Here is a 20,332-nt window from a genome sequence, read left to right as displayed (position 1 = left end):
GATGCTTGTCTTTTGTGTTTTTTACTCATTGGCCCTGCAGTGACTGGTCTTGAAAATTTATTCATACCCCTTTTGCACAGTATGCATGGACAACCACAAGCCAGTGTAAAGTGACTGTGGGTTCTTTAACATTTATTTTATGTACAACCGATAGTACCGTATTTTCCGCACCTAAAAACCTCCAATTTTCTCAAAAGTCTTATAATCAGGTGCGCCTTATACTATATGGACCAATATTGAGCCACTACAGCAGGTGTGTCCAAAGTCCAGCCTGCGGGCCAAATGTATATATCTTATGAGTTTTAAAACGGGCCATTCATTGAAGGTGCGCCGCATAATCCAGTGTGCCTTATATATGGACAAAGTTTTAAAATGGGCCATTCATTGAAGGTGCACTTTATAATCCGGTGCGCCTTATAGTGCGGAAAATACAGTAAATTACATGCAAGGAATTTGGTGAATTCAGAAGGGAGCTGATTGCACTGGATTGTATTTAGGGGTATTAGTACAGAGGGCTGAATACAAATGCATAGCACACTTTTTACATTTATATTTGCTTAGAATTTTAAAAACCATGGATCAATTTTGTTTTACTTCACAATCATGTGCTACTGGGTATTGCATATTATATTGTATCCCAACGAAATACATACAATTACACACAAAAAAACACACATCAAGGGTCATGAATAATTTCCAAGGACAGCCTAACTGAATTTCTGATTCCTTCTGCTCCCAGAAATTAACACAAGCTTTCATTTCGCAGCAAAAGGGCTCTATCGTCTCCACTTCGCCAAAAGGATCAAAACATTGCAAAGGGCTTTCATCTGTTTGATCCACTGCAACACACGAGTCCCTCCTTTTGATAGGATTTCTTTCAAGGCTTGACTACTGAAAGACTCTCTTGAATTATATTTGTCTTTGGAGTTTCGTCACATTCCAGTATAATTTTTGCAGCACGCATGCACATACAGTGCAGCCTGTCAAGAGTAGGGACCTCTGACCATCTGCAGCCATTGTCACACAGAGGAAGCCATTCATGGCATGCTCATTCCTCCCCTTCACTGTACGCCACAGTTGGCCAAGTACACGGCTCGTGGTTTAGTACCGGATGGCACACTTGTACTTCCACTGCTCCAAAACTCCTCAATGTGCACCACTTGACCACAGATATCTATCAGCATTGCATCTTTTCTAATTATAATTGAGATGTAATTTTCAAGAGCTTTTTGTATTATCATCAGACTCAAAGCCGGAAAAGTATTCTTTTTATGTGTCCTGTCCTCCTCAGTTACCGGACCGTTTGAAGCTAAGATTACAGTACACTGCCTGGATTGTTATCTATAGCAGGCCATCTGCTGCACAGGCCATTAAGCGCTAACATGTTTGTCTTTATTTAGAAATATAGTCACTGGCCACAATATTAGATACAACTGTACAATCCAATACAAAAGATACTTTTTTTTTTAGAATAATGCACTTTGATTTACATTGCGAGAGTGTCAAATAAGTTAAAATTGTTAATGGTCGGTAATTCGCGAGTTAACTGAACTCATGCTGAGGTGTATTCTAATAGTTTCGGTTACCCCAAATCGAGCGTCCAAGTATTAAACGGCTCGTTCAAACATTTTTAGTAGCCGTTCTACATACACCACTGCAGAGTACGACCACAATAATAAAAGCTGTTAAATAAAATCCTCACTCACACTGGCAACAGTTTGTGCATTGAATCTCATATGCCCAAATGTTAACATTTAATTTGGTGAAATAAAAATAAAATTCCACTACAGAGCCATTGGACTCACTTGAACATATTGTGTTAAATTGGTAATGTTACGAAACACTTTTATGATGATTTGTTTTATTGGACAGCCCCTTTGGGCCCCTGTAAATCCTCTCCAGACGGACACCACTCATGTCAAAGAACGGCTATAACTCTGACATAACTTCAAAACCCTGCCAGTTCACCCCAAATGACATGTGAAAAAAATAACAACAATCATTGAAATAAACCATCGAACAATGAAAAGGGCATGGTTCACAGCTACACAGGCTATGTTAAAAACCAGAGAGGAAACTTACTGCTATGGGTTGTGTGGTGTCACCGGAGGCTGATACTATTTTGAGGATACTTCTCTCGACATTTCAAAGGATTCAAAGCACCATATTAGTGGTATAGTGTTAAACATCTGAAAGGGCTTATTAAAAATACCAAGAAATGATTGTTGGTATTTTGCCCTCTATTTCCGTAGAGACTCAAAAGATGTCCAACATTCATTTTTTTCTCCTTTATTTTACGCAAGGGAAAACAAAATCAAAACCAAATTTTTCAGCTCTTTTAGTAGATAGAAACTAGCTTTTAAGTGTCCCGATGCTTTCTTTTTGCCTGGTTGAGTTCAACATTGGGGTTCTTGTAAACTACGGTATGACTCAGAAAGCAACTAATTATGGAGCTGTGTCATTTTTATCCTCTCACACTCCCTTTGCGCTTTTGTGGATGCATCTGGACCACAAAAACTCCATCATAAATGAAAAGGTCTGTCTTCCAATCTGGGATATCTGATCGGGAACGTCGTCCATTCATTCTGACTGAGCAGCACAACATGGGTGGGGTCAGTTGCTTGGATAGAAGGTGAGAACAGCTGAATAAACAGGTCAAGCCGTGGTGGTGTGAAAGAGCACAGTGACATGATCCGTCTGTCTCTTGATTGGCTCCGTTGCGCCATTTTCATAAGTACATTTCCGACTCAAAGCTGTTGTTTTGGCCGTTCATTTAGATGACGGCAGGGTTTTTGGAGCCTTAAGGCACACCCACACTGCATTACTGAGACTTTCCCGAATTTGTGGCTTATTCAAAGTCATTTTATTTATGTCCGTCGTACAAGGTGGTGGGTTCTCATTAATAACTGGCAGAAGGAATCATCATTGCATTTATATGCATGGGCTACATAGTCGGAAAAGGTGTTGCGTTGGGAAGTTGGTGAAAGACCAACGATAGGCAGGACATCCATGTAACAGGACATTCAGTAATTTTGTCAGGTCTGGGGGAACAAGTGAATTGTTTTCACATCGTCAAAACATTCTTGTTTTTACGAGCCTGGCAAGACAGACCAATACTGGTACACCATTGAGTCTGGCTTGCCAGGCTCTGTTTTTACTAGGCTGTTGGTTGATATTGACATGCCTCTAAAATCTAAATATACAACCTCAACAATTAGGATATCAAGGAAAAATTGGAACATTTTTGTCAATCATTTCAGGAAGTGAAACCAAGACATTACTTTAAACAGTATACATTTCACAGAGCAAGTCTTGCGAGTAGAACATTTTGTCCAGCTAGGTAAAGATTGTTAAAAAATGCAAAGTATCAAGGATATTAGATTACATAATAAAAATGATATATCGAAAAGTATCTTAATTTATATGCACTCAACATTTGGTTGGGTCTCCTCCTCTTGGATGAATTACTATTAGATGTACCGTGCTTGAATCCGAATGCATTCCTTCTTAAGCAAATGAAAACCTAAAATCCACCGTACATGAAAATAATTGAATACATTTTAGCCTACCATATAGACCACAGGTGTGAAACTCAAGGCCCAAGGGCCTGATACGGCCCGCCACATCATTTTATGTGGCCCGCAAAGACACATTGTGCATCAAATTCGTGTGTCATTGCAAATTTTAATAATATATATTTTTTTGTAAATATTTGACCAGTTTTTACTCATCTGATTTGAAATCGAGTTATTTGTCAGTTTGTTTTGCAGCTTTTACTGTATATAATGAGGTGCTCATGCATGTATTTGGGTTGACAGTCATAATTGCCCTCCAAAAGAAGCTCTGACTACAATGCGGCCTGTGAAAAAAATGAGTTTGACACACCTGATATAGACCTTTTTCAAGCCTTTTTCTTCCTCCTGTCATAGCAAATCCTTTTGCCGAGGTAATAACTTGACACTGGTTTTGTTGTTTTCTTCCTGAGGGTCAATTTTGACCAGCCAGCCCGTACGACATGAATATTACCCATGTGTGTTGATGTGAAACAGTGACAGTGACAAGGAGGTTGGCATCCCTGAGGTGAGAGATTTTGGGCAGGGGTGAAGCAGCGTGAGCACGTAAGGCGAATGGCAGTGATTCATTGTGACAGTGGGGTTTGGCATGTGAGGACAGCAGCCTGGCCCGCTGCCTTTGATCTTTATTTGCTCCACCGTCTGTTTTGCATTTGAGAGCCTTGCCGAGCAGCAGGCATTGGATACACCTTGAATGGCTCAGGACTTTGTCCACTTTTTAAAGATCCAGGATCCCTTTTCAAAGCAAAAGGGGATTGAGGGCAGTGAAAGTTCATGCTTGAAGGGCAAGGTTTCCAAGATGAATTTGCTTGAGGGTCTCTCGGCAACGCAGATTAGCTCTGATGAAAAGTGGGCGCTCTGTAATAGCCCATAATCAAGCTAATGGGGACTGGTGTGAGTGTGGGTGAGGGGCAAAGTAACAACCGTCTCTTTTAGATGGACTTGCAGGATCAAACCAGGGTCAGAAGGCTGGAGAGGAAACACAAACACATTTCTGACACTTCTTCTGGCCTGTCAGCTACATTTTGAAAATCAGTGATCACACAGGAGTGCGAGTTCTTACACTTTCGAACCAAATTGCCAGTGGATGAAGTAAATGTTAGCATTTTCCTAATAGTAGAATGCAGAAAGTGAAATAAAGAAATATTTGTAGCCCAAATCTTGTCCAACTGCACATTATAATAATTACTTTTTATTGAAAGCATGGATGCATCAATGCCGATACCAACACAGGTACCATTATTGTAGGTCTCGACAATATCGATACTTATAAAAATTCTCCAGAACTACAACACTAACCTGAGTGCTTGTGGAAATACTCGAAGGACATGGATGGTGACAGATTATGCTCTGTAAACAACCTGGGTAGAAACGCAGTATGCTGCCTACAAGAGCAAAGCTTTGTTTTAACATGGACATGTCTCGATTAGGTTTTCATATTGTGTTTGTGTATTGTATTTGACCTGATAATGCCATTTTTTTAAATTTTATGGCATTTATTCACTTTGTTGTCAGGCGGTGCTGCAGGAAATGCACATTTACCTCCTTCTGGTGCCCCCTAATGTGCAGACTGAGGCACCACGTAGCTGAAATGCCTTGTGTCACAGGATGTATTTTAAGAACATACAGTTGGATGTTAAAATGTCAGTAATGACAACTTCTTAGTCTTAAAAGTGTTGTACTTGAATGAAACGTACAACACGTTCAAGAAAATATTGTATTTTTTGTTTGTGAACAATAACTAATAAATCTAATTTGTATCAAATGTGAGAGAATGATTTTCCCAAGTATCAGTACTTGGTATCGGTGACTACTCAAATGTTAAGCACTTTCAGTCAATCGAAAACAAGTGGCACATTCAAAGTTGCCAACTAGACTGATGTATTGCCTGTAAAGCTGTTATCAGAATACTGGTTGAAAATTCTTTGAAAACCGTAAAGAACAGGGAAAAAATATTTGTTTGGAACTTTGACCCCATCAAACTCATGGGGATCTTCAATCTGATATCCTTTGAAGTTTTAAATGTTTTGGCTTCGACACTTCACGATAAGTCCTTAAAATTTGTAGGCTGGAACTTAGGACCAGGTAGAGAAGCAGCAGTCATTTCACACTTTTCCTCAGTAACTTAGAAAGTGTGTGGTGGATATAATTCAAAATGAGTAATGCATAGTAATGAGTAATCGCCATGAAACAAAACAAAATAGAAGAATGTGTGAAAAAGTGGCTCCTCAACATACTTGTGCCATGAGGTTCTGCATACTGGCAACCATCTGTCGAGTTTGCTGCCCCAACCAGCATGCAATTTATTCCTAGACTATACATTTTTGACAGGAATAAAACACTGGCTCATATGGTAAAAAAAAAAAAAAGTTCTCCAAATAGCAGCATGGCAGAATTGAAACACAAACTGTCTGAAGTTTCCCAAGACAGACACAGTTAACATGGTAACATAAAAGTTTATTTACTTCTGAATCACCGTGGAACGCTGCGCACATAATAGAATTCTCTGTATTTTGTAGTTGTACACTACATTTTCATGTGACAGAAGTTAGTCATGTTGTCTTATGACTTGGAACATTTATTAATAGAGAAAAGTAGCTTAACAGAAAGATGAATTTATACTTTTTCCAAGTAAAACTTTATAGCACCATTTGAATGTGCACTGAAATGCATGAATTGTAGTATAGATGAACCCTCTCCTTCATAAAAACAAAATACATTTAATGTAGTATCTGTACAGATATGTGTTATTCATGGTTTGCTAACAGCTGTTCTTGTTTGTAGCTCTAACTGAGTAAGCTACCTGAGTGCTTCAATATCCGCATAGCTCTGGTAGTGCATATATGTAGCTCTGCCCTCTTGGTGAAGCGCATGCAGTTCTATGTATTCAATTTTTCATAAACTATGTTGTGGTTATAAAGGCTGAAAGTGTCTCATTAACTAAGACTCATATGATTTTTATTGTGCAACATGGGCTTAATGATGTACGTGTGTGAGAAAACATAGATCCTAAATATGTTTATCGGAGTAATAAGATGACAATTTTTCCTGTCAGATATAAAGGCGCCATTTAGAAGTTATTATACGTGTGCATATTTCATCTATTGTGCTTGAGGACTATCATATCATTTGAATTGAAATCCCTCAAAAAAAAGTTCCATTGATGAAGTAATACAAAATAACATCCACCCTGTTTACCTCATAATCGTAGCTTATCTACCATAAAAAGGAATAAATCAATACGTGGCATATCAAGGCAACAGTGCATCAAGTATAACTCCAAGTGCATATGGAAGTCCTGCAAGTGCACAGACCACACTCAAGCTTTTCATTTCCAGCATCATCCATCATAATACCTTGTGAGTATAATATTGCTTGAGAAGCCAACAAGGAAGGCGAATGGGACTCAATCTACCGCGCTCGTCAGGCGACAAACACCTCCTTCGATGGCCAGCGACTGACCAGGAACAGTGCCAGGTGGTAATCTGGATATGTGTGTCTGGAAGGAGTGCAGAAGATGACAACATTAGATGGACACACTACTTGACATCAAATCCAAAAATGCTACTAGCAATTGTTGCGCTTTGTTCAAGATGTCCGTCGTTGAGCAAGGAAAACAAAGATGTGGAGTAATAGTTGGTTCTTTATTTGCAAGATCTTGGGTTTGCTCACGGCAGTCGGTACACAACACACATCAGCACGTGAAAACAACCCAAGATCTTGCAAATAAAGTACCAACTATTACTCCACATCTTTGTTTTCCTTGCTCAACGAAGGACATCTTGAACAAAACGCAACAATTGGTGACCCTGACGTGATGTCCAGTTGAGCGGTTTTACGACTTACGGACATCTTGCACAAAACGCAACACAATCAAACATGGTAGTGATGGCACTATAAAGAAAGAAGGCGAAAATTGATGGCAACCAAGGTTCCGTCTGTCAGTCCGTCCATCCATCGTACTGCTCATCCAGTCAAAAAGAGACACCAGTGAGTCAAATTCAGGAACTGGTGGGGAAGAATGCTAGTCATCATAGTAACTGCAGCTGGGTGACAGCTGGTCCACTGTAAACTGCCAAAAATACATCTTTACATCAGAGAATGATATGAAAATTTAAAGTGGCAAGGCTGCAGAATTAATTACTTGCAGGTCAGTTTGTTGATCAAATAGGACCACAGTGAACATTTAAAGCATCACATTGTCAAAGTGACAGAATGCAGTGTTTGATGTCTTGCGGTCTATAGACAGCTGTTGCACATCGGTCCAGACTCAAATCAACTTTGGTTTGATAAACACACTTTGACATTGGCTGAAGTTTTTGGTGTTTCCTCTCCATTTGTCTGTTTTGACTATTAAGTGACACTCGGACGAGCCGTTTATTTAGGGGTGGGGGGTGTTAGTGTGTAATAAAATATCAGAAACAATGAGAGAATCAACAGGACACTGAATTGGCCTGACATCACATCTCCAGTTGCAGGACCATCCATCTCTATAACATTCTTTTAGTCAAGTCCTAGGCTATGGCCCCTGACATCCTGCGGGCAACTGTCATACACTGGAACATCACCCAGACAAGGCTACATACACACATGGCAACACTCTCGGGGGGTTATTATGCCTCCAATACAACCTTCTGTATTCATCTTATTCCCTTCATCTTTTGTGGATGGGTTTTGAGAAGAGCCATTTTAAATCTGCTTCAAGTGAAGGTTCAAAGCTGAGTCATAATCAACTTAAGGTGCTTTCATGTCAGAAGAGTCTTTTGAAGTCTTCGCAACTCCGAATAAATTGAATAGAAATCAAAACATATCCTATTTAAAACGATTTATTGGGTAGGAGCCATGCACGATAAACATTAACAACACGCCAACATGTAAGCCGTCGATGCCCTTTTGAGACTTTCACTTTGGTGGCAACCTGACAATGACCATAATGAGTGGGCAGGCAAAAAGATCCAGACAAGTGAGCAAGCACACCACAACCCTGACAGCATGTTGCTCATCCCAAAATTCTGCTTGTGGTTCAGGGAGGATGTGTGCCTATTTATAGTCAGTAAATAACCATACTGTAGCCATGGCATGTGTAAACAACTAATGCGATGGATGCACATGTCGATTACAAACCTATTTGGTCACACTATGCTGTACTGACTTTACTATAGCCCGCCATGGAGTAAAACGCACATCGACGGCCAAAACATATTAAAAATGTTGCCAATGGAATGCATGCTTATTCCATGATAATGACCTTTGAAGAAAAGACCAATTACACGATAGCTATCCAAAACTAATCGGGAAAACGAGGATATACAAACCACCAGTGTGCTTTCTGTCAAGTTGACACCCAGTGAAGCAAGACATGACAATACAAAAGCCGGGTCAAAACATCACATCAAAGACATAGTTGATCGATCTGAGTAACAAACAACTTATGACTGCGAGGCAAGACAAGCCACATACTGACTCCAGAGAGAACGCCAAGTCACTTTTAGCACACGGCCTATGTCACTGTTTTGTTGTGGCTTTCACATTCTTTAAGTCATGTGCTATTTATTACCAAGACTAAATGGATAACAAAAACAAAATGTTCAAGAATGAAAGACACTCGTCACGTTAAAAAAAAAAAAAAAAGAAGAAGAAATACACAAAATCAAAGGGACTTGCAATGCATGCAATATGATTATCTCTGACCTTAGTTTGCACAGCAAAAGCTTTATAGTGGTAATGATGTCCAGGATGAGGCAACCGCGCCTAGGTAGGGGGGCAACATATTTTACATTTCTCTTTCATCTGCGCAGTCATGATAAGCCATGTGGGGAAATACGTCGCAGCCTGTCGATGTCGCTCATGAATAAGGCTCCCAATTTTGTTGTCTACCTGTTGTACAATGACAATAAAGACATTCTATTCTATTCAGAGTAATCATGCAACCATTTTAGGCTAATGTGACAATATTGAAAGGATCTCACGCTCTATCCCATTTATGCTGCACTTTGGCACACCAAATAATAAAATTCTAAGTTCATTTTGTCTAATTTGAATGCAAAGCGTGCCGGGGCACAAGACATTTTGCTAACCCCTGGTTGGGGATTAGCACGATTGCTCATGGACGATACACACCCACAAACCAGATGTGTCATATAATAAATGGAACCTTTCGTTCCACAATTTTGAAAACTCAAAAGAAAATGTGCCTTCTTGCATAAAAGAAATAAAACGACTTGATATAATCGACAAGATTGAAGTGATGTGACATGGATGAGTGCATCACAGTGTGATCGTGTGTCAACCTCACTGATGAGCAAAACAACAACTGAAACCCAATAATAAATGTTACCATCACTTCAGCTGCATATTTGGGACAGATTGGTCAAGAGCATTCTAGTCACACATTAAAAAAGTATCGCAACCGCACTTATATATGCAACAAAAGCTTTTAATTGAAGCCTTTTTCTGCGACCTAAACAGACCGGAGAGAAAACAGATGCCCTTCACTCGGGCATTCATTTGGTAGAGAATGTGTTGGCAGCGTTTTGAGGCCCAGCAGAGAAGCAAAGGCTCGAGTTTTGTTTTTGCACCCACAATGTTGGCTTCAAGTACTGGATAGCCAGCTGCTTTGGCATGCAGAAGGTAAAAGGAACAGATGCACCATGTAAGGTTTGTTGCCTCACCCCTTCAACACGCCGCTTGATCAGTCTCTAAAGTAACTCTGCAACGTTTGCTGTGGAAGCAACACATGAGCTTGCTTAAGTCATTGCTGTAAATAGCCACCGTGAACTATAGCAAACTTTGCATTCTTACATTCTGCAACTAACCAGAGAAATCAAGTTCTAATTTCTTCTACTAAGTACACAACATGCTATTTTTTCGATGCGGTGTACCAAGACAGACAGTAGATATACCACAAGACATGAGTAGTCAGGAGGGGTGGAACAGTGCTCAGCAGGACATAGCACCAATGCTTTGAAATCTGAGCCAACCTTGAAAAACCGTGGCCTCTCCTCATTCAGAGAGAGAGATTCATGGGCCAAACAAATCAATGTGATCAGTCCTCAAAGCCACTGTATTAAAACGCTCTTGTTCAAGAACTACATTCAACCTCACTGAATCGACTGTCTTTCTTAAAAATGTGACCGAAACGCTGATGTAATTTTAATTAAAAGAATCAATGAGGACAACAATGAAGGAACCGAGATGACTTAATCAAACAAACATGCGACAGGGGAGTAGAAATGGTTCAAGTTGGCCTCGACTGCATGTGCGTGCGCTGACCAGACACTGACAAAGTTAAATAATTTTCCAGTCCACAGATGTCTATCATTCATTGGAGATGTCGCCCGAAATCCAAACAAGAAACTTTACCTTCATCTTCCTTCACATGCTTGTAGGCAAATATTTCCAGACATTAATCTTCAGTCCCAGCCACCTGCTGCCATTGGAAGCACTGTATATGCTTTTGGCAAGCCCAGAGTCCATTTCTGACAAGATCCATCCAAATTATGGGTTTTAGCAGCAAGCTGACGGCACTCTACGTCAAGTCATTGAACCAAATCAAAAGAAAGAACCATGATCTGTCTTTCTTCTGCTGCTCTGTTTCATTGTTGCGACTCGGTCTCGCATGCTTCTTTGTGCTACGATAAAGTAACATGGACAGCACATCTGGAAACTGGGATCGATCAGCTGCCAAATTTCTCCGAGGACTCACTGATGCTTGATGTTCATTTTGTATTTTGTTTCTATGGTTACTCTGCAGGCTTTCATATCTTCTATGGCTAATTGCAAAACAGTTTTAAACTGCCCCATGTCCCAGAATTACAATGAATTTAAACACACATAAATTACTTGATGAAATGCTTACTCTAGTCAAGTGATTCCCAACCACTGCGCCAGGGCACATTAGTGTATTATGAGAGATTACTGGGTGAGCTTCAGGGATTTATCCTATTTACTTGACTGGTCTGAAAATAACTTTATTTCCTACAAAAGATCTATCATTGTTTATCAATCATATTGCTGGCATCAAGTGGAATCCACCTACCTGCAAAATCATGACTGCGGAAAATTCAGCATTAGGAGTTTGTTTAACCATTAACATTACATCGTCAAAGACAGCATGCCATTTTCAACACTTTAGATTGTTCAATAATTTGTCAAATCGACTCACGTGATTGATGCCTGACCTACAGTATAAATTTGTTGAAAAGAAAAAAATGTGACATAGGAGGCTCCTACTTGTGCGGTAACACAACAATTAAATGCTCTTTCAGACACAAGAATTGACCTATGTATGAACTTTTGTGATTTTTTTTTTTTTGCTGCAGTTCCCATGGCCCAGTACCGATTGGGAAACACTGCTCTAGTCCAGGTAAACTCAATGACAAACTAAATGTCACTAGCAAAGTTTGAAAGAAGAGGAAGTACAGTCAACACATTTTATTGAAATCGAATAGATGAAATTAGCTTGTGGCAGTGTAATAAAGCTCACCTTTGCTTTGCTGTCTTGGGCGGACATGTAGCCTACACACATGCTTTCTGTGGTATGGCTCCAAAGAAACTCCACTGTGCAAACAGAGGAACAAATAAAAAAAATTATACAATATAGCATTTTTACCATAAGGAACGGGGTTGCCAAAATAATTACATATAGGTAGAGAAACCAGATCTACCAACGCAATCAGCCAAAAACTGAGGCATATTCAGAAGGCCCGCTTGCTTGAAGATTAACATTTGATTCCATAGTGGGAGGTCTTCATGAGATCTGAGATGAAGGGTGTGAAACCGGAGACTGATTGTGCAAGTTAAAACAGACCACCCGCCAGGAAAGCCAGGGTGAAGAACCCCCCCCCCCCCCCCGTTCACACACAGACACACACGGGCCTCCCCGACCACACCCCACTAACCCAACCCACCTCTCCCTTCAATCTAATTGTCCGAGGATAGATTTGAAAGATTTGCAGCCACATTTTTTGTGTGACCTTAGCTGAGGCACGGAATCCAAGTGTGACCAGCAATGAAATACCCCAAGTCTCACCTAGACAACCCTTAACATTTGTAGACGGCTGAGGTTCCACACATTTGCAGCAGCGCAAGACGATTACGCCACCCAAAACTCGATCTTCGCTGGCCAGAAAGGGTGAGCCTTAATGTGATTAGAGAGAGATATTTTAGTGGCAGAGCTTTCTTATCATGTGACATTAAATAAATAACAGACAAAAGAAACCTACAATGATAATGAAATAAAATGAATGAATGCAAATGTTTTGTTATGACAAATTCATTTGCAGAACATATAAGAAAATGTCAAACACCTGCCTACATAATTGAAGTATATTTATTGGACAACTTGAAAGGCTTACGCCTCTTCAAAGCATAGCAGCAAAGTACACTACCGTATACTGTGTTCACGTTTAACATTGTTTAGCCATCAATTTCCATAAATAGTTGGATGTGTATGTTATTTGATCATGTCTTTGGGAGGTATGCCATGAAAAAGCATTTCTACTTTAAACTGTAAGAGGCCTTTACATTATAGAAACCATTACCGAAGTGAGAGCAGGATTTATAGCACATTGTTTTTGGGGCAAATGCATTTACTTCAATTGGGTTCATACAACTGTATCAGACTTAAGTGGTACAGACTCATGGCCACGGACTGAAGCCAAATGTTCTATAATGGAACACTTCTGAGAATAAAACAAATCTTCAAAAACATTCAATGGAAACATCTTCAAAATGAAGTTTGGCCAGCAAACATGATGTGTGGGACATTTGGGGGACAAGTTCAAACAGTTAAAAGAAAACAAAGTGAATCACAAGACTTTTCTTTTGATTCTGGTCTTCCTGACGGGGCTACCCAACATCTGTTAGTTACATCTGCCTGTTTGAAAATCATTGTTTTATCACAAACATATACAGTACAATTCGTGGCAAATGTTAATGAAAACTACAAACGTGGAACTCACTGATGAACTTGTTTTGCATAGCTTCCAGCAATGCCTGATGGGCGTCTTCCGACTGCATGGCAGCAGAGCATTCCCGTGCCAGCATGGTGCGAATCAGATGCTCTCCACAGCCTGCGGGAGACACCAAGGCACAAGTGAGTAGATGCAAACAACTTACCTTGCATTACTTCAGCAAGGAGTCTTTTGTTAACTGCATTCTAACTGGCAGTCTATGGAAACACACATTTGGTCTCAGGACGATTCAGAAATCTCTTTAAAAAACTGAAATTAGTGGTAAGGTGTACGTTTATAATAATGTAGGGTAAACAAAAAGGAAATATTCTTATTGTTATTCTTATTATGGCACCACTGGCTGACAGTAGGGGGTTAAAATGAAACAGATGTTGGTGAGCATGAGTGACCGTCTGCCAAATGTAACACTAACAACTTTATCTATAAAGTCTGACACATTGTATATTTCCCTATTCTTAAATTCCGAGAAAACAAATCTGTGGGATACACGAGCGTGAACATGTTATTCTTGCCAAAGCGTGGAATTGTTTTAAAGCTGTTTGCTCTTGTTGAATGCGGCTATGGTATCGTGTCCAAGGAATGAAACAGAAACAAGAGTGCAAATACTTGAAGCAAAGGATCTATAAAAAGCAGGGTGCCACTGGCATACGTGTTTGGAATTACAATCTTTTAAGACAAAATATCTCAGGTGTTTTTTGTGCGGTGTATCTGGGATAACATTGAATTTGAAAATGAATACAGTTGTCTCCAGGTTAACTCAAACATGACCATTTTAATCATGGCAACAAATCAGATCGTAGAAAACCTCATTGGGAATATTGCCATGTTGTTTTTGTAAATGCGAACGCAAGCCCCATAAAATCTCAAGTAACTACAACACAACTAAATGCAGTTCGGCAACTGTGGAGAAGAGATGCCTGAAGCAGTGAGAACGTTTTTTCTTTTCTAATGAGAGCAGAATGTCAGATTGGCCAGGCACTTGGTCTTTTGTACTGCGTGTCCTATTAAGCGCTCAAAGAGTAATCAGGGCAACACAAACACAGTTAAACTAGATCTCCCGCGCCATCAGAATAAAATGCAGGCATGAGGAGACTGTGACAGCCGGCAGCAGCAGCAGCAAGAGTAAACAGTGACAAGCTGTTCTTTTAAGGTCCACAACAAAGTACTAGTGACATTACAAATCAAAACACAATAAGGGGAAGGCGATCAGGAACCAAGTGAACGACGAAGGCTGAGGACCAAACAGCCTTCCTATGTTAGCATGAAAACTATTGTTTTTGTAGTTCTTTTGATGGAGCTAGCTTTCATGCAGGGAAATTAAAAACAGGTGATGTACTGGAACACACATTCTACTCTCCATCCCCATAAAGATTTTTAGCCAACATCAGAGACTGGGCAACATTACAGGGAACGAGAGGATGTAGTAGAAACACAGTAGTGCATCATCTACATTTCATCAACTTTGGTAGTACATTAACAGTGGGATGTAACAGAAATAAAAGATTGCACTCTCTCTTATTTAATCTAAATTTAGCGTCGGTAAGAAAGTTTATGGATGAATAAAGACATAATTCATCCATTACTTAGTTCAGTTGTCCGAAACCTCTGCATTCACAGCGCAGTGGTGAATGAAATGGCAAGGGCCAAAGTGACGAGTACATATGATTAGAATACGTTTAGGGAGACAGAAATAGTGAATCTATAACTGTACAACACATCTCAAAAAGGAATCTGCATTGTGCTACACTGCAGTGGCTATACACCGTTTTTATCCGTAGCAGGTGACCCTTGTTGGATGTCACAGTAAATTCAAAGTGCCTTGCAAGGCACCTGGCCTGCAGATGACTAACAACGTGTGCAAAACGATGACTCAATCATCCGAGGAAGTGACTGATGAAAATGACTCTCTGAGAATGGTCGGAGGTCATAGGAAAGAATTATCAAGCCTTTTAAAGTTTGACTCATCGGGGCTAAATAACAGGCTCAAAAAGAATATCTGGTTCTGATTCATATTGTCACTAAAAAAAAATGTAGGGCTTGTGGTGAACGTTAAATGTGATAGCTGAGAAGGTGCAGACGGTTATACCTGAGGTACTCACTGCTGTAGAGTAAGAGTTCATGTTGCATGCATTTTCAGCCCAGCAGCCACATCCATAATGAGCAGCCTGAGAAAATAAATATCTGTTGATATCTCACACGTTTCTGCAAGTCAATGCTTCACGCCTGCAAATCTTTCAGGAAAAACAAAGAGTATCATTGCAACAATGACAATGTGAATCAAAATCGTGAAAATTAAGCAGCAAAGTGAAACACAATGCTTTTTTTGCTACGACTGCTCTGTATGTTAAAAAAAAAAATACTATTAAGTTGCAACTTGGAGAAGTCTTACAGCATACATACAAAAACCTGCAAACTCTCTTACCTGGCCAACCCTGCCTGGATGTTTCATGGCCAGACCTCCACTGGAAACCGCTGCCGCTACATTGCCTTGCATGTCAACCACAATGGCCCCGACGGTATCAAGGCACTCGGAACCATTTTCCTACACCACAAAAAAAAAAAAAAGATTAATGGAGGGGAAGTGTTGCAAATTGCAAAGTGTATCAATATGAAAGTTGATCCACCTTTAACAGATTGTATGGTCACATGGAGCTTGTTCTTGTGAAACTTAACAGGAAGTACAATTAGTCCATATAGGTACTTAGACTATGTAAAAGGGAACAATTTGGAGAGGCTGCACTTTTGCAAACTGCACAAATGCTGCATCAGATAGATTACATAATCCATTGGCAAGGAGTGTAAGAATCTTTTTTTCATGCTCTTCAAATTTTATTTCTTATGACGAGTCCGCGAGGATGCAAATCAAGCCATTAGAACAGCATGTGATGCACTTCTAAACCCAACCAGAAACTAAGATTTTCATTTTTTTAAACTGGCAGATGGGCCATTCGAAGCCGAGGTTAACAAGCGAGCACAGCTTGTCTTTTCATTGCATAATAGTAAACTCAGAATATTCTGCACCTCGCCAGTAATTCTGTGGACCGGTTTGATTTCCGCAGAGAGCTTTGAAATCTGCGTTTAATTCCACAATCGTAACTCATGTGTTAACATGACAAATGTAAATCAATCATTTCATTATAGACTACTCAAAGACAGCTAAGTCAACAACTAAACTGGTGCTCTTTATCGAACAGATGTCAGTAATATAATATCAACGGTCGCTGTAACAGAACTCAACAGAGAACCAACCATACATGTTGGAAAGACGTACTATTAGGCAACATCTGGAAATGGAAGTTCACAATTGGTATTTCACACAATTAATATTAAATTTAAGACTCTCACTCTCTCGCGCTCTTCTGTGAGCGGGTAGCACCACTTGCGGGTTGGAAGCAAAATTTCTCTTTACTCAGCTGGTTTTTAGGTCAACTCACAAAATCAGTCTCCAATTCTGATGTTCAGTGCAATAGAATGCACTAATCACTGTCTACTCTAGAATCATTTTTCTGGAGAAGTCTATGTACGGTCTGCTAAGTCAATTTCCTTTGTGAGGCAACTTGAGATCTTGCAGAGCACACCTCTCACTTATTGCATCAATAAATTTCTTCTCTTCCTCAAAGGTGACATTAAATGTGGTGGTGCTTTGTCAGTATGAGCAAATGATTTTTTGGAGGGGGATGTGCGATCCACTAATCCACTGGGCCACATTATTTGTCCTATTCTTTACTGGGCTGTCATGAGTATTGATGCAACTGTACGTTATGTGAAGGGGTCATTTTGCTCTCTTATATCGACAAAATAAAAAAACTTAACACAACTCACATTTCTACTCGATTGTCGTCTTTTCTTTGTTTGATTATGTCCTGGGTCCATTTTCTCAGCCAGCTCCATCTTTCTTTTGTTCCGCTTGTATGCAGATAAACTGAATTCTGTATGTGATGTAAAAATAAAAAAAATACAGTCATCGGATTTATCTCCAACTACACATCCAGATGCACCTGCGTGGAATTTAGGCAAACTTTCAGCTCTTACAAGGATACTGCTTTGGAAGCAGTGGAAAAATACTCACTAGTGGCCATTTTCTCTGAGGGGCAGGCTGGGACACCATGGCTAACAGCCCAGTCGTGTGCTCCTCGTCCCACTAAAAAGCTGGCGAAGAAATTGTTGATACCGATCAAGAAGTACAAATATAATGTAGTCAGAATAGTAAAAAAGTAATTGAAAATGATGATCACCAGGGGGGTATTCTGCCGGCTGAAAGCTTGCCTTTCTGCGCTTCATTCAACAGTCGATTCGCAACTAAGACGGGGTTCTTAATACCTGAAAGGAAGTTACGGTACGAGTCTGTATTATAGAAGGACAATCAAATCAAGTTTATACAAATGTATCGACTCATTCTCTCTCTCCCCATATGAAAACAATGAATATAGCCCATATACCTGGAGTTAGTAATAGAGAGTGTAAAAACGTACCACTAATAGCACCCACAGCTCCGTAATGCAGTGACTTTCCATCCATGATACTGGCGTCACACTCTATTTGCCCTGACAAATTTATGTTGGAGCCCATACCTGCATTAGTAAAAGGAGAGTCCTGGGAACACACAGAGCAAATTGTATTTGGCCAGGAGGCATCGACAATGGCTTAGCAAAGTAATCTCAAGGATCAGCGGCTGCTTTGGTTTGCTCTTAGTTTATGACGTTCTTCACAAAATAAAAAAGAGGATCACAAAATATTAGGATTTCTCCTCTGCTTTCCTTGAAGTATATATATATATATATATATATATATATATATTTTTTTATAAATTTCTCCTTCATTCACTAATACGCGTATTATGCCATGGCTGAAGTGAATAGCTTTTTGAGTCTTGAAATGAAGCACTTACGGAAAAGCAATTAGGTGAGAGTACCTTCTTGGAGCTGCTGAGAGCATTGAGATTTTCCCCCCCCCCCAATCTTTCCCTTGAGGAAAATGATCCCTTACATCATGCAAAAGGCAATACGCACAAGCATGAGCAAATTAAGAACATATAGGCTATTCTAGAAAAAACACGTCATCTTGAAGTTAGCAGTTATGGATGGTATTTTCATAGTATTTTCATTTATGGAGTGTTAATTTAGTTGTAAATAAAAGCTGTTAGTAAATTAAAATAATCAATAATTATAAAAAAGCAACCTCAAGCTCAACCAGCGCTGCAGCCACGGCTTCAACTGCAAGTGCCCCTGCTTTGAGCCTGTCCACAGCCTGAAAATGTATAGAACAGTTAAAACCACAGAATAATAAATATGTTAAATACAGAGCGGTACAATTCTACAATTTTCATCAGCACCAATTCGTACACTGCTGATTATGCTAAAGTGTGTCATTAAACATCATGCATGCATTTTTTTAATGAGAAATTAAAGGACAAGGTGAACAAAAGTGAAACATGATGATGGAGATAGGCGTTTATGTACGATTTTCTGTGCAGGAAATTGTGGTATTGATGTACAATTTTCTGTGCAGGAAATTGTGATACGTAAGGATTCAAGCATGTTGTCAGAAAAAACACTTACTTGCTGGCAAGCTCTTTTGCATACATGCTTGTACTCCTTGGCCTTGGATTCCGAATGGTAACCTGCACCTGAAAAGACATGGCAGCAATTATATAAACGTAATTGACCATTAAGGAGAAAATAATTTAACAGAACGACTGAAGAGCTTTAAAGATTCAACTCAATTTTGTCTCCCTTGAAAGAGCAGCATAAACCACCCAATCTAATATTTCAATGACTTTTGCCAAAACGTGAACGGAGTTCATGCAACTTACCTGCATGCACTAAAACAAATCCACTGAGACCTGGTTTGTAGTTGTTAGTTGATTCCTGTTTGTTGGGCCATGGATTATCTTTGTAAAAGATGTATTGTTGTTCTTCCGCAGAGTTTTGTAGACTTTCCATAACCCCTGCATAACTTGACAAGCCTATCGTGGCCCATCATCATGTGAGGGAAACATTTTGAAGGAATACCTGTCAGGGCAAAAGGGAATACAAATATTACTACACCAAGGAACCTCCAAAAGTCATTAGTGTTATGTACAAAGCCCAACTCCAATAAAACGCCATTGGTCGAAAATGTGGTCAATAAACCAACTGGCACATCGATAATAAAATAGACTGTTCTAATGGACGTGTAATATTAAAATTTATTCCATTATTGCATGTGATATTGTACTTTACCCCATTCTTGCAGTATTTATATAACTGTGCAGGTTCTCTAGTTTTAAAAATGCAAATGACACTGCCAAATGCAATTTTGCAATCTTGCTCACTTTCAAAGTTAAGCGCATGACGCTTGATCATTTTGTCATAAGAATAATTAATGGGATTTACGATGGCGCATCACAGCCAAAATAACTTACTATGGAAGCTTATTGCGATGGCGACCTAACATACAGTACAAAAAACATCGTCAACTTACAATTTATGCTCGTCCTCCAAGAGGAAAACACCAGTTAGCAATGTCATATAACATACGTATAATCGTAACAGAACTACTCAACCACGCAACTCGGGCATACTTCCCTGTCATTTGTAACATTAGACGGTTAGCCAAGGCGTCAAAGAGTACTTCCGGGTTTTGCTACGCGTTGCTAAGGAAGTGATTATCACAACAACATCCAAGCGCTGGGTCACATGATCAAATAAGCGCTCCAATATAGCAATGATTGAATATTTTGAACAACTAAAACAGCATGACAACGATAGCGACACTATTTTTTTATGGAGAGTATATAACTGTACT

General features: G+C 39.6%; 1 protein-coding gene across 2 annotated transcripts; it reads right to left on the bottom strand.

Annotated features, from left to right (window-relative positions):
• Positions 1 to 6,008: 6,008 nt before the first annotated feature.
• tasp1 (taspase, threonine aspartase, 1) lies at positions 6,009 to 20,167 on the bottom strand. Of its 2 annotated transcripts, none has more exons than XM_061285273.1 (14): positions 20,009 to 20,166; positions 19,359 to 19,557; positions 19,105 to 19,172; positions 18,725 to 18,793; positions 18,019 to 18,139; positions 17,782 to 17,866; positions 17,616 to 17,695; positions 17,369 to 17,475; positions 15,969 to 16,088; positions 15,633 to 15,711; positions 13,535 to 13,645; positions 12,604 to 12,711; positions 12,058 to 12,131; positions 6,009 to 7,071 (listed from the first exon to the last, which is right to left on the bottom strand). In XM_061285273.1, the coding sequence occupies exons 2-14, from the start codon at positions 19,486 to 19,488 to the stop codon at positions 6,979 to 6,981; spliced, it is 1,245 nt and encodes a 414-aa protein (XP_061141257.1). In that variant the 5' UTR covers positions 19,489 to 19,557; positions 20,009 to 20,166; the 3' UTR covers positions 6,009 to 6,978. The 2 variants fall into 2 exon arrangements, with proteins under 2 accessions (XP_061141257.1, XP_061141258.1); XM_061285274.1 differs by lacking the exon at positions 6,009 to 7,071 and adding an exon at positions 7,085 to 11,050 and having other exon boundaries at positions 20,009 to 20,167.
• Positions 20,168 to 20,332: the final 165 nt, after the last annotated feature.

Source organism: Syngnathus typhle, linkage group LG8 (assembly GCF_033458585.1).
Source record: "Syngnathus typhle isolate RoL2023-S1 ecotype Sweden linkage group LG8, RoL_Styp_1.0, whole genome shotgun sequence".
Classification (NCBI taxonomy): domain Eukaryota; kingdom Metazoa; phylum Chordata; class Actinopteri; order Syngnathiformes; family Syngnathidae; genus Syngnathus; species Syngnathus typhle.
Note: the sequence above shows the minus strand (reverse complement) of the source record. Positions and strands in the feature narration are given on the sequence as shown.

Excerpts from the sequence above, each read along its gene's own strand:
- tasp1 (XM_061285273.1), bottom strand. The coding sequence starts at position 19,488 with ATGGAAAGTCTACAAAACTCTGCGGAAGAACAACAATACATCTTTTAC. Across the intron at positions 12,712-13,534 it reads TATGCAAAACAAGTTCATCA|GCTCACCCTTTCTGGCCAGC; the intron begins GTGAGTTCCACG and ends AATCACATTAAG. Across the intron at positions 12,132-12,603 it reads AAATGTTAAGGGTTGTCTAG|TGGAGTTTCTTTGGAGCCAT; the intron begins GTGAGACTTGGG and ends CTGTTTGCACAG.